Source organism: Prinia subflava, chromosome 6 (assembly GCF_021018805.1).
Source record: "Prinia subflava isolate CZ2003 ecotype Zambia chromosome 6, Cam_Psub_1.2, whole genome shotgun sequence".
In the NCBI taxonomy this organism is placed as follows: domain Eukaryota; kingdom Metazoa; phylum Chordata; class Aves; order Passeriformes; family Cisticolidae; genus Prinia; species Prinia subflava.
In genome coordinates, this window is record NC_086252.1 from 12,346,742 (window position 1) to 12,361,450 (window position 14,709).

The 14,709-nt window shown below is 40.1% G+C and overlaps 1 protein-coding gene across 2 annotated transcripts; it reads left to right on the plus strand.

The window, feature by feature from the left end:
• The first annotated feature begins 25 nt into the window (after positions 1 to 25).
• On the plus strand, positions 26 to 10,089 carry STRADB (STE20 related adaptor beta). Of its 2 annotated transcripts, none has more exons than XM_063400276.1 (12): positions 26 to 319; positions 2,769 to 2,825; positions 3,165 to 3,245; positions 3,601 to 3,700; positions 4,320 to 4,441; positions 4,942 to 5,020; positions 5,475 to 5,598; positions 6,038 to 6,209; positions 6,879 to 6,983; positions 7,202 to 7,431; positions 8,008 to 8,050; positions 8,500 to 10,089. In XM_063400276.1, exons 2-12 carry the CDS (start codon positions 2,814 to 2,816, stop codon positions 8,650 to 8,652), a joined length of 1,221 nt encoding a protein of 406 aa, XP_063256346.1. In that variant the 5' UTR covers positions 26 to 319; positions 2,769 to 2,813; the 3' UTR covers positions 8,653 to 10,089. The 2 variants fall into 2 exon arrangements, with proteins under 2 accessions (XP_063256346.1, XP_063256345.1); XM_063400275.1 differs by having other exon boundaries at positions 27 to 319; positions 4,912 to 5,020.
• Positions 10,090 to 14,709: the final 4,620 nt, after the last annotated feature.

Sequence of the window (14,709 nt, forward strand, 5' to 3'; positions counted from 1 at the left end):
TGCGGGCGGCCCCCGCCGCTGGGCTCGGCGGGGCCGGGAGCGGGGCGGGGTTCTGGCGGGCGGCGCGGCGGCGGCGCCGGCCCCCGGCCTTGACTCCGGCGGCGGCGGGCAGGAGCGGGCGCTGCCGCCCTGTCAGGCTTCTCGGCTGCGCCGGGGCTCCGCGCTGGCCGCGCCCTCTGCCCCGCTGCGGGGAAAGCCGGGCGGGCCGGGGAGAGGGAGCGGCGCACACCGAGCTCGGGAGGCGGCTGCGGAGAGCGGAGCCCTGTCCCGGCAGCCGCGGGAGGCCAAAGGGAGGCAGGGGCCCAGCGAGGAAGGCGAGGTACGAATTTAACGGAGCGAGTGAGGAACTGCGGAGGAGCCTGCGGGGCGTCCTTCCGCACATTGCGGTGCTTTGTCACGGACGGATCATTTCACTCGAGATACGCGACCGGGAGCTGCCTCAGTCACTGCGAACGCTGAAGTAGTTCTCGGTACCGGGGCTTCGGCTCCGGAGCCTTCACACTCCTCTAGCTCACAGGCACAGGTTTCTGTGTTTCTTTCCTGCCCTGCACTCTTCGGTGGCTGAAGCTTTGGTCAAAGTGCGATGAATGTATCATTTTACCTGTACAACACTCTCATTACCTACAGTACCAAAAAAACCCCCAAAACAAACCAAAACAAAAAACCAACCCCACAACCAAACATAAAGCCTGCAATAGAGAAGGAAAAATGTGGGGACATGATCCAAAGCCGTATTGAAAAATGGAAACAATGTCAAGCTACATAAGAAAAAAAATAAAAATCTTAAAGTTGTAGTGTTATTTGAATAAATGTGCATCACGGATGTTTCTGTTGGCTGGCTATACATCTTTGAACTAAGTCTACTATAATTTGACTTTGGTATATTATAGTTATTAAGACTTTATTCTTCAGCTTAGCTTTTATGGTTTTGTATTGCAAGCAGCAGCATAAATGTTCTTTCCAGGTAGGAGAAGGATGCTGTAGCCACTACAGTGCTGGGCAGTACCTTAAAGCACCTGCATTCTTTTATTTTTTTTTTTCCCTACTCAGTGAAGTCAAGCACTGATCCTCTGTAGGTACCTAGCAGTACCTGCTAGGGATCGACTTTTGTTTCCATTTGGTATCTCTAATAAGGAATTACAGCAGATCTCTGAGCAGATCTTCAGGGTAAAAATGTAACCGGAATGGCTTGGATATTCGGCAGTGAATGAAGTGGTGGGGGCTTGTTAGCTTTTCAAGACTGCTCCCTTGATTAGGTAGCATATATAATTCAAATGCAGGATATACTCAAGCTTAGCTCCTTAATAAACAAAATTATCAGCTTCTGGTATAGTACTTCATCTTTCAGAAGTTAATTTTCATACACAAATTGCATATTAACGTGGGACTACTTCCTGTAGCTGACTTCTTATCAGCCACCAAGTAGGATTCCTCATGGTGGCTGGAAAGCTGCCTGTCAGAAAAGGACCTGGAATTGCTGTTGGACAGCTGGCTGAACATGAGCCAGCAGTGTGCCCAGGTGGCCAAGGCCAGTGGCATCCTGATTTGTATTAGCAATAGTGTGGCTAGCAGGACCTGGGAAGTAACTGTCCCTCTGTACTCACTGGTGAGGCCAGTTCACATGGCAAGTACTGTGTTCAGTTTAGAGCCCCACACAAGAAGAAAGACATTGAGGCATGGGAGAGTGTCCACAGAAGGGCAACAGAGCTGGTGAAAGGTCTGGATCACAAGTATTACAAGGAGTGGCTGGAGGAGTTTAGCCTGGAGGAGGCTCAGGGGGACCTTCTTACTCTACAATTACCCAGAAGGAGGTTATAATGAGGTGGGACTTGGCCTCTTCTCCCACGGAACAAGAGATAGGGTGACAGTAACTGGCCTCAAGCTGCACCAAGGGAGGTTTAGATTGGATGGTAGGGAAATTTTCTTCACTGAAAAGGTTGTCCAGCATTGGAACAAGCTGCCCAGAGAAGTGGTGGAGTCACTGTCCCTGGTAGTGTTCAGAAAACATGTATATGTGGTCCTTAGGGACATGGTTTAATGGTGGGCCTGGCAGTGTTAGGTTAATGGTTGTACTCTGATCTTTGAGGTCTTTTCCAATCTTAATGATTCTACTGTTGAAGACTTGCTTATAGCTGAGGTAAAATAGTCCCATTCTGTCTTACAGAAGCTTTGATATGCTTACTAGACATCTCTCTCACTGCCTAAGCTTTCAAAGCATCAGACAAAAGTCTGCTGGAGGACTTCCAGAGAGGCTACTCTGATCCGTGAAGGAGTTGCTTCTCACTTTTTTTTTTCTGAAATCCCTTACAATACTATTTCCTCCCTCACTTGTGAAATGTAAAGTGCAATTGCCTCTTCCTTTTTTTTTTTTTGTGAGCTAGTTCAGCTGCACACAGCCAAGCCAAGATCTGCCTAGCACAGCTGTGCTCCTGTAAAACAACAGACAATGATTTCTTTTCCTACAACTGCCAAGGATTCATGAGTGTTCATTTTTACTTTTTGCACTTGTGCAGTTAACTTGCAATTAATTTGCTTTTTCAGAACTGGCAATAAAATTTCTAAACCCATAAATTAAAAAGGAACACTTGGGTTGACATGTGGTCCTCAGTGTGGAGTCTGAAATTAACAGAAGCAGACTTTCCCTGGGCTGGAGTTCTGGGGTTTTGTGTTTGGTAGCTGACAGGAATGCCTCACAGTTCTGATTAAGGAGCTTTAAGTTTATCTCAGGTTTTTGTATCATCTTACTTTGCTACTTTTTCTTTTTCTAGGATAAATGGGTGTGTATGACTTTTCCCCTGATCTAAAGTGGTTCCATGTCTTGTTTGGTAAGTTTGTCTTTAAAAATTTGGGCTGTTGTACCTTGTTACCCAGCTATATCTTGCATGAAAAGCCGTGGTGAAATGTCTTGCTTGAGGGGATTTCCACGGTGCTGAGATGTTTGAACTTCGTTGTGTCAGCTTTTGGTGAAGGAGACTTTAGTGTCTCTTCCCTTTAGGTCAGCTATGTGTGTGCCTTATGCTGTTTCTTAACGCCTTGATTGACTGACTTGTAGCAGAAGACTTTCTGAACTGCTGGTTATGAGGCCTACTTTTTTACATTTTTGCACTGCCATATTTAATAAATTGCAGCACCTCCACCAACGTTCTCTTGTTTCTGTTCTCAAGGACTGCTCCTGTATTCTGCGTACACCAGTTGAATCAATCAGACCAGAAGAGCTATCTCAGAGCAGCATCCATGAATGCCTGGTAAGAATAAAAACTTCAACTCCCAAGGTTAAATTAAAATTTGCATATTAAAAATAGCCTAATTAGGGTGTACTTCCTGAAATGTTGACAACAAAAATAAACAGAGTACTGTGGGGCTTCCAACTTTGGTAGGAGACTATAGGTATCTAAGTGTTCATCTTGTGCCAGTGTAAAAACACACACACAAAACGTGTAACTCATAAAACTAAGTCTTAGTAATGGTAAAAGTACCAGCTTGAATGTTCTTATTTGATACTAGAACTTCACCATTAATAATAGCTTTGCATTAATTTTAAAAATATAAACGATTAAAAAATACATAGTCATTTTGAGAACTGTTTCTTCTCTCTGTTAGGCTGATTCTGATCTAGCCTGGATTCCCCCATCTACAGGAAAGAATGAAATGATATTTTGCTCTTCTAATGTCTCTCATTATGAACTCCAGCTGGAAATAGGTAACAAAAATGGACCTTAAAGTATTTCTTCTCCCTGCTGTCAATAGTTTATTGCTAGCTGCAGTAAATATTAAGTTTGGAAAACGAAGGATGATTCTTATGTCTCCTAAGTTGCAAAAAGTGCAGAGCATTGCTTATATTTTAGTAATCTTTTACATTAAGATCCAGGACAAATCATCAATTACCTGAAGTTGTCTCTCTTGATGTTTGTGCATGTACACGTCAGTTTTCAAAATCTGTGGTATGTGACAATAAATACAGCCTTAATTAACATCATTTCTTGTAACTTGGCTACCCAAGTTGATGGTTGTAAGGACGGCTGCCTTAGATCCTGCTATGCACGCATATGTTTATGTGAAGTGTTGTTCATTTAGATGTATAATTGATGCTGACATATGTTAAAACACTTTTACTTGTTCTCAAAATAGCAGGGCCATGCTTCAACTAATTTGGTGCATGTATTTTGCTGCAATTACTTAAGGTCTTGTAATTCTGAAAGAAAAGGACACACTGCCATCAATTGCAATTTTGAAACTGGAAAATGATCTCTAAATATGAAGGAAACCATGTGATGGATTATTATGCTTTCCAGTGTTAAGGTAGCCATTTCTGGTTTCAGGAAGGAGGTTCAACAATTTAACTTCAGTCTACCTTGCACGGCATACACCTACAGACAGGCAAGTTGCTGTAAGGATCACAGACCTTGAAAATTGCTCTGAAGAGCACTTGAGAGCCTTACAGGTAAAGGAACAGCATTTCTGCACAAAGCCTGATGAAGATAGTGAGGAATACATATGAGATTACTGAACAAAGGTAGCCTTTGTTTGCACTGGGTCATTTCAGTCAAGTTTTTCCCTCCAAAGGAGTAGAATATAATAAATACAATGCATATGTAAATTTGAGAGTTGCTTTCTGAAGATGACAGCTGTCAATTGCTTTAGAAATACTTTTGTAATCATACAACTTATTTGAAACATGTTCTGTACTCTTATTTAACACCAAAAGTTTGGATTATGAACAAACTAGATTTACATCAAACAAATGCAATTATGGACAAGCTATTTGCATTTCTGTTTTAGCCTATGCACATCATCTGTAGTCTTGTATAAATGCAAAGAAACCGTTCTCTTTACTAATTACTGATGTAGTTAATGCCCTTGGTAGGACTGCTGTTCTGTGGTTAACACATCCACTTTCATTTAATTCCATAGAATGAGGTGGTTTTATCGCACTTTTTCCAGCATCCCAACATAATGACATTTTGGACAGTGTTTACAGCTGGAAGCTGGCTTTGGGTCATCTCCCCATTCATGGCCTATGGTAAGAACTGTTAACTGCAGTTTTGGAATAGGAAAAAGGGCTGATACAGGTTTGGACCACATGGTCCATGAGAGGTTTCTTTGATCATCTCCTGTCTCCCAAACCATTTGTTCAGAGAACATTTCCTCCCCAATGAAAACTGAACTGGTATTTGAACTGCATTAAATTCCACTTAGTCCTAGCACACACCATGTGAGGAATGGTAACTGGGAGATGTATTTAATTTTATACAACTTCTTCTAACAGAAGACCTATTTACAGTGAATACAGGCTGGACACAGACTTCCATTTAACAGAAGCATGACATGGGGCATCAGGTACACCCATGCAATAATGCACCAGAGTCAATATAAAGATGAGAAGGCTGCTCTTGATGAGTGTATACGGTGAGGGAAGCATAGACAAGTGATTTAACAAGACTTGTTAGGCCTAGCTAGGTTTTTTTCACTTCCAGGTTCAGCTAGACACCTGCTGAAGACTTACTTTCCTGAAGGAATGAGTGAAGCTTTGATAGGGAACATTCTGTTTGGTGCAATCAGAGGATTAAATTACATGCACCAGAATGGATATATTCACAGGTAGGAGAATGTCAATAGGTAAGAACCAGATCATAGCATCTGAAGTATTGTCTCCTTCCTTTTCCTATTTACCTCCTTATATCAGACAGTAACAGTTTTTTCAACGATACAGCAGAACCAAGTTTGTAAAATCTTAACAGGAAATGTGTTGGTACATTTCTTCAAGCCGGTTGTTACAGAGATTATACATCTGCCTGGCTTTGTCTCTTTGAAGCAGAAGAAAACCAGAGTTATAGAAAGGCCTTCCTTAGTTTATACCCCTTGTAAGGAACAAGGGCCCTTTTCCAATTTCTGGTACTTTTTTCCTGATCATCTCTCTTAATGGAGACATGAACTCCATGCTAGCATCTCACTATAAGTCAGTGAAATACAAGAGCCTTTCTGTTCTGTAGTGCTTTGAGTAATTCTTATGACTAAAATTTACCACTTTATGTTACAGGAATATTAAAGCTAGCCACATTCTGATTTCAGAAGATGGGCTGGTTTCTCTCTCTGGCCTAAACAACCTCTACAGTTTAGTTAGCAATGGACAGAAATCAAAGGTGGTGTATGATTTCCCCCAGTTTAGTACATCTGTGCTTCCTTGGCTGAGTCCTGAACTACTGAGACAGGTTAGTGTAAATTACAAATAATTTTTCCTATTCAAAGTTAGTGGCAGTACTCAGTTTCCAACTTAAGCCTGCTTGTAGAATTGCAATAAAAGACGTTGAACTGCAACTTTTAAAAGTACATGTATGTACTGAATTTTTAACTCTTCTAGAGAGAACCAGCTCTAAAGCTGTTGGTAAGGTGAGGCTGTACTAAATCTGTTTATCCAAACCTGCTGGAAATTACTGCAAATCCTGAAACTTGTGTTCAGTACTGTCGTAGTGGAGATGGCCACTGCACTCAGAATGCTTCAATAAAAACTTCAGGAGGCTTCAGGCATCAGCACCTTGTTATCTAGAAGTCTTTCATGCCTTTTCTATGTCTCTCATGGGCAGCTCCACACAGCTCTGGCTCTTTCTCTCCTTCTCTCTTCCTTCTGTAGTTCCAGCTCGCTGCTTCCTGTCCCTAGCACAGCTGCCTAACCCTGTCTGTCCCTCACACAACCTCCTGTCCCTTCCTCCTCACAGCACAACCAGCAGATTTCTGAAAAAAGTCTGAGGTTTCACAATTTAATTGTTTCAATACTGTGTAGGTTATGGAGCATTAGAATCTTGTTTTGAAGCAGGCCCTTGTATTCTTGTCAGCACTGCTCAATGGCCTCAGTGATCAGTAATGTCTTCCTTCTCTCACAGGATTTGTCTGGCTATAACATGAAGTCTGACATTTACAGTGTGGGAATTACAGCATGTGAATTAGCCAATGGACACGTTCCATTTCAAGATATGCCTCGCACTCAGGTACAATGCTAAACTTTAGTTAAAAATGTGCTGAGTATTTTGTTTTGTTTTACCTACAGAAACCAGTCCTATTGCTGCTGAAATAGTGGTTTTTGTTACTCCAAATACACGTGCTTCTTTCTGGAATAAATAATCCTTCCATCCCTGGAGTTTCACAGCTTACCCTGAATAGGTCTGGATAGCTATGGAACTCCCATACTGCTGTTCCTTCCTACTAGATGCTGCTGCAAAAGCTGAAAGGTCCCACCTACTGTCCATGGGATATAAATGCCTTTCCCCGGGGGGAATCCAGGATGAAGAATTCCCGATCAGGTGTTGATTCTGGAATTGGTGAGAGCATGACACGCACAATGACCAGTGAAAGACTCCAAATGCCCTTTGCCAAAACATTTTCACCTGCTTTCCACAACTTGGTAGAACTTTGCCTGCAACAGGACCCAGAGAAAAGGTAACATTCTGGTGAAAACTAATTTTTTTGTCCCTTCAATCTAAGACTAAGTATAGGCCACAGTTTAGGATACAGTAGTCAGTTGAATGCAGTTAGAGTCAGAATTTGAGAGCAGATGTACTATGTAAAACAATACACTTACATTTGTATTTTAAGAATTATCTTGTCTGATGAAGTAATCACACTTTTTTAAAGTCATCTGACCCCTGAATTTCTTGTAATATGACTTTGCTTTGTACGAAGTAAAATTAACTTTCCAACATGTACTTTGTCCAAGAAAAAAACCCAGAAATCTGAAATACATGTTTTCAGTTCTATGTCTCTTTTAAATGAGGCATTGAATTCCTTGTTAAACAGAAACATGAATTGGCCTTTAAAAAGAGATTTCTTCAGTAGTGCTTTCACTACAAATTGAGGGATAAAATGTAGGAATTGTGTCCTGCTTTTCTCATTCTTCACATTTGTCCTGTGGAGGAAAAACCATAGGGCTTAAATTTATTTGTCAATTTTGCCCATTATCCAAATGCAGTATTTTACTTTCCAAAACATAATTATATTGTTCATTTTATGATTCAGGCCATCAGCAAGCAGTTTGCTTTCGCATACGTTCTTCAGACAGGTGAGTTTACTGTATTTTGTTAAATGACACAGCTATAACCTAAATAAGCCACAAAAAGAGCTAGATTACGAAATAATGAAGTTACCTGGAGCCAAAAAGTGTCTTGTAAGAGCATACCTGCTTCAGAATTTTTTTAACGAAATGATACCGATAGAGTACAGGACACATAAGATTAATTTATTTCCCCATTGATGAAGTTGACTTAAATAAAGGCAGCCTAACTAATTTTAAAAATGGTTAATATTCTTAATTTAAAGCAGAACTGCACAGATGATTTCATTAGTCTTGAAAGACTAATAGAGTGGTGAAAGCAAAACCTCTCATCCTTGTACTTTCAGTTTTGTAACATGCAAAAACATGGCTCTGATTTCACATGCTTTTAATGAAGTCAGTTGCAAAGTTATGGAGACTTTTATGTGCAGCTTTATTTTAACTTTTTTTCTTTCTAGATAAAGGAACAAACACAGAATTCATTACTGTCCCTATTACCACCTCCTATTCAAAATAACAGATCAGCGTTCTTGGCACTGCCCTCAACAGCAGTTGGGACTGAACTTGGACATATCGCTACAAATCAAGATGATACAGACTGGGAATTCTAAATAAATACCAATGATACCTCTCCAGTGTTTCAGAGAAGGAAAATGTGATTTGTATTTGCTGCTTTTGTATGGTTAAAATACAGTTAGACCAAGTATACTTGAAATGCCATGAAGTGGCTATAATTCATTAACTTCCTCTTGGCATCACTAAATGCAGCGTGCCTCACGCTCTGACTGTAAGGAAAACTGTATAAAGAATGCCTGAGTGCTCACCTCGCTCTTTCAAAGTCTTTCTTAACAAGAAAGTCCCTGCTGTAATCTTCTTCTGTACTGTATTATCAGCTCATAGTGCTGCAGTCCACATGCCTTTCTGAATTCAGGCCTGGGGTTTGTCTGTGGATCTTACCTAAACACCTATTTGTGTTTTCATTATGACCCTAATCATTTTAGTAAGGAGAAATCCTCCACTTCCAAGTTGAAATGTGAAACTGCACAGATTAGTTGCTTATGTAAATAAATATTTCTCTCTCAAAAGACATTTTTCTCACTTGACATGCTCTCATATTTGCCAGAAGTTAGCTATGCATCATTTTCATGCAGTTTTAATACTGCGTGTTTCCCAAAGAAGTTAAGCTGCTTGGAAGTGGGACTCCTGCTCTTGCATCTGTTCAAATCTGGGCTTTTGCACCTCTGTTTATTGTTGTGTCATTTTAGCAGTTAATCTGAGGATGTCTCACTATGCAAAATAAGTCTCGAGTTCTAGCAGGTACGGGTTAATTTGAAGAGTCATATTAAATAATCGGAAGTTACTGTACATATTTTTATTTATACTGTATTCATTTTCTTAGAAGAAAAGGCAACATGCATTAAGCTTCACTGGCACTGCTGCTGGCAAACAAGTCTCTTCTGCAAAGCACAGTTAAATTCCTGTGGATCAACTCAGCCATATTAAGAACCTAATACCCCCCTAGTATCCTAGTGAATTTACCTGTTCTAAGTCAGATGAAAAGCTGTCTTCTACCTATAATTCAGTAAATTCTCATCTCTCATACTCTACCAGGCAATTCAACCTGAACAAAAGCAGCTTTTTTCTTTGAAAAACCTGGATATTCTCATCATGTTGTGGCAAAAATTGTATCCCAACGCCACTAGTAGTTTCTTCATGGAAGCATGATAGTGGTAAAAAAGTATAAATAGATATTGGATGGATATCTTTTAAGTTTTCAATATAAACAGCATTGCACATAAGTCTTCAAGTCTTCCACAGCTGAGCAGACCTGTAGCCAGCTTTGAGAATACCACTGCATTGCCAGCAGCTTTGCTACAAGGCCTTGAAATCACCAAATGACTGAAATACAAGCCTGAGAGACACATAAAATTCTAAATGACCACATGAAAGTATCAACAAAAAAGTTGATTCTACTCATTATGCTGTGAAGAGAGCTCTATATTTGTAAACACGTGAAACTTGAGATTAAAAACCTGTCAATAAACTTACCCTATCTGCCTCCGTTTATATCTGTAATTCTTGGACTTCTGTTTTCACCAATAGTCCTGGCATACTAACAGCTTCTTTTTACTACAGGGACAAAAAATCATTTATGTCAATTATTAAGTAAGAAAATAGTTGTCAAAACTAGAAAATTATTTTGATTTAAAAATATTAATAACTTAATTGTGTAGTCTTGGAGAAGATACTATTTTCATGTGAACTCCATGTTCTTAATTCTTAACCATTACAGATTTGGGCTGTTTACAAGTCAAATACATTAGATAGGATCTGCAAGTAACTTTTGACTAACAGTACATGTAAAAACCAAGTCAAATAAATGAGAACATACATGAAGTTCTGCACACTTTAATTACAGACCTCTGAATAAATATTACTACTATCAAAACCTGTAGAAAATTGCAGGCACCTTAACTGCTAGTATTTTCAAGCTTCTCTTACAACAGGGGCCCTGGACGCTATAAAAATTAATTTGGATACTACTAACAATGTCAGTACAAAGTTACTCAAACCACTGTGTGTTCCAGTGGAGTTACTTTACTGCCCTCTCTGTGAAAAAAAATCAAAACCATTTCTAAACACTCTTCCAATTTCTGTTAGGAAAATCAAATAGAATTTTTTTAAGTTAAAAGCTCACAAGTCTTTACTCTTAGAACTACTGCTTCTCAACAATTGTGTCTGTTCAAACAAGTGTAATTAAGAGGCACTGTGACTTCTTAAAATAACCAGAAACACTTGAAAATACTCCCGGGATTATATTTACAGAAAGGTTTGATATTTTGCTCATTAACTGTGATGCTTTCTATTAAGGAATAATGCACAATATTAGGAAAGAAGATGTATAATCATATGATTAAGGTTTCAACTACCTGTCACTGAAAAGATGATCTGGGAAACAATTGTTCTGAAAATCTGAAGTTTTTGCATACAGTTAAGTTTTCAAAATCTGAGGTTCGTGATCTGCATTGTTAAGGTTTGAGTTGCAGAGACTTTCTATTCCAAGCTGATAGTTTTAAGTACAATAATTTTTTGTTGGGTTTGGTTTTTTTTCAGAGCACTTGTTTACTGTTGCTCATACCAATGATGTGTTATCAGCACATGAATTAGAACTAAACTGGGACTTGAAATATCGAAGTATCTTGCATTTAGGCTCCATGTGATGTATTTTCAAAGGGGCTTATAAAATCTATATATTTGCAAAATCTCATGGCCAATGAAACAGAATTCTATAGCCTGGTTACTTTTGAAATACTTATGAAAACAACACAAGTAGGTTTTTTTGCAGCCACCTTTCGTTATGCTAACATTTAGCACTATGTAAAATAAATACCTGTATAATAGAAAACCTCTGTTAATTAACATTATCGTGAATATATGCTCAGTGCTGTTGAGTGTCTCACTGTCTTGGTCTGATACCACAGCAGTTTGTGAATGAATGAATGAACACAGAAAAAAATGTGATCTACTTAGAATCAACTTGCTCTGATAAATTAATTCCTCACTTTAAAGAGTCTCAGTGCAACAAATACCCATTGAAGAGAGAACAGTTTATTCCACTTGAAGAACAGATTTTTTTTTTTTTTAAATTACGGAGTTCTACCTTACTTCTCTCTTTTCCCTACCCCTCTCCTTCTCTTCAAGTGCTATAAAAGTTGTTGTTAACCTAGAGGATGGATAAAAATACAGGAAAGCATTTGAAAAACACTGTCCTGAATCTCTCTTGACAAGAGGCAGGTACCAATGCAGGTGACTTATATACCCTGCCTTTAATGCTATTAAGTAGCTTTCCTAAAGTATATTAGCTTGTCTTATAAACCTCTGAAACAGCTAAGGTAGCAGTAATGACGTGTCCTAATGATGGCCATCCCTATCCTATATGAATGAGGAAAAATGACTAAAATTCAGAAACAGCACACATTACAGCAAAGACCTCAAAGGACTATAAAAACCATAATATGAAACGAAACAATCAGATATAACAGACAAGTAAAGACTTGAGTTTATAAAAAAAGAAACCACTGAAAATTGGGGTGGTCTACTAATAACATGGCAGCAGAATAACATTTGGTATTTAACATAATTAAATCTATCCAGAAACTTGAGATAAGATGAAGGAAAGAATATTAGGTTTACACAGGTGCTCATGGAAACCTCCATAATTCCCAGATGAAAACTAATTCTTCTCTATAAATTAGTTAAACGTATGTTTGTTTCTTATCTGAAAGTCCCAGAAACTTCTGGAAAAATGCCCCCAAAGCCCATATGAAGTTAGCTGCAATCAAGTGGTGGCTTTATTTTTAGATAACATTACAGAATACACCACTATTGCTGGATTTACCGTCATACCCAGATTCATGGAATTCAGTTCAGGATTCATGAAATACATCTGCAGTGGAGGAGAATGGATTGCTGGCAGGATGCAGAGGTTTTCCTCTGTTTTGTCAAAACTTACATGACATATGGGTCAACAGTGTCAATGCTGAGTTCATCTACTACATTTTATTTTCAAAGTTTGTTTATTCTACATTCAATATTAATTATCTGTCCAATTATCATATTTCATGCAGTCAAAAGAAAAATATTCCTACAGGCAGATTTCTTTTTGCCTATGCGAAATCTGGCAAATCAGTTATACATGAGTTTTCTTTAAATGCTTTCTGGTTTGAGGTGGCTGTTGTTCTACAGTAGCCATCACAGACTTGTGGAATGATATATTTGGCTGGCTGTCATGCTCTTTTTCCTGCTCCACTTTCTGCTTCAAGTTTTCCTTGTCATGGGAGAACACATGATTTTGAATCCTTGGAGCCTGTAGCGTAATGTTGAAAAAGGTGGTTCAGCATATTTTCCATGATTTTTCTTCACAACATTACTAGAGTTCCTCAAACCAGTTTTGAGGACAAAGTGGTTTGGTTTTCTTTTCTAAATAGCATATTTATTAATATTGGACCCAGATGTTGGTGGCATGGCAATGGATATTTCTCTACGTTGCTTCTCTTTTGACTTCCAGTCAGGATTTTTTTGGCAACTTTTCTTTTTCCTTTTGCTGGACTTGTAAAATGACGCATTTTGGGCAGTTTGGTGAGCCGTGGCCTACAAAGGTGAATATCAGCATCACAAGCATTTAAAATGGAAGAATTTTACTGTTTCAGACTTTGTTCTTAGTCTTTTATTGTGAGACTTTTTAACAATTTCACATTTACAGTTACTTCTTTCTTTCTTCTTTAAAAGTGGTTGTTGGTTGGTTTGTTGTGGGATTTTTGGGGGGGTTGAGTTTCAATTTGAGTTTTATTTGTTTGTTGAGGTGAGAAGGGGTGGAGAGGGTCGTCCCCCCACATGGGACATTAATGTTTATTTTCATTATGGGGATTAACTATTACATCTGGCAGTGGGTGTGGATTTTTATCCACGAAAAGATCTTGCTTTTTGTCTCTGCATCACTATTTGAGCCCTGCCTGTGTCCATCTCAATGGCTGTGCTCTCCCGGCTATTTTACTGGATACAGCACAGGGAAACTGGACAGGGAGTTCTCAGCTAGGGAGGGCTCTACAACTTCTACAGTTGGAAGAAAAGGTGACAAAAAATTCAAATACTGAATTATTAAAGCGAATAGCTTGGTTCATGTGTAGGAGCACGTGGGAATTTTTCCTTTTTGACTGGGTTTCCCTCGAGATCGCATTGCCCCAAATCACGCAGCGACGGCAGCGCGGCCCCTTCCCTCAGGCTGGGTCGGACATGGCGGCCCCGCCACCGCCCCCTGGCGGCCGCTACCGCCGCCCGCGCGGCGCGAGGCCAGGGCGGGAAAACGCCTGAGGGGAGCGGGGCGGCCGGGGCGGGCAGGGCTAGGGGAGAGAGGGGTGGGCGCGGCGGACAAGCTGTTCGGCAAATAAACTCACCGGGGACGGGAGGGCGACGCACGGCAGGAAAAAACACCTCCTAAAGCAGCTCCCCAGAAGCAGCAACCGGCGGGTTTCAGGCGGGGAGCTGGGAGTCCTCCCTGCCCTCCGTGAAGGGAGCGAGCAGCCCCGGGGCCACAGTACAAAACTAACACCCAGGGAAAACAGCCTTTCTGCATGTGTCTGTGGACTTACACAGAAGTTTCAAGCCCAGCCGCCCTGAGGAATGCAACAGCACTTTCCACACTGCTATGAGGAAAAAGGAAGAGACAGGTAAGGCTTAGGCTTAGCTGTAGGTGTTTACCTGATGGTTTTCTCTGATCTCCCAAAATCTTCAGTCATTTAAATTAATTCTACTGGAAATATGCAAGCGATTAGTTCTCACCTAATCATAACCCTCCTCAAGTTTATCTCAGCAATACCAAACTACTTTAAAAAAGCACTGCAAATTAATGTCACCTGGCTTCATGTTGAGAGAACCGCCTTGAGAGAGTAACATTTAAACCAACTCGAAATCAACCAAATATTAAATTATTCGAACAATACAAGTAATTAAAACAATTTATCTTTGGAGTCCAGCCTCTGATCAGGCTGCGTGGGGGTTTGTCCACCCAAGTCTGGAGCAGCCCCAGACAGCCCCTCAGCCTCCCATCCCAAATCCTCACACAGACTGATTTATTTTAAACACGCTGAACAACTGGAAACAAGACATCA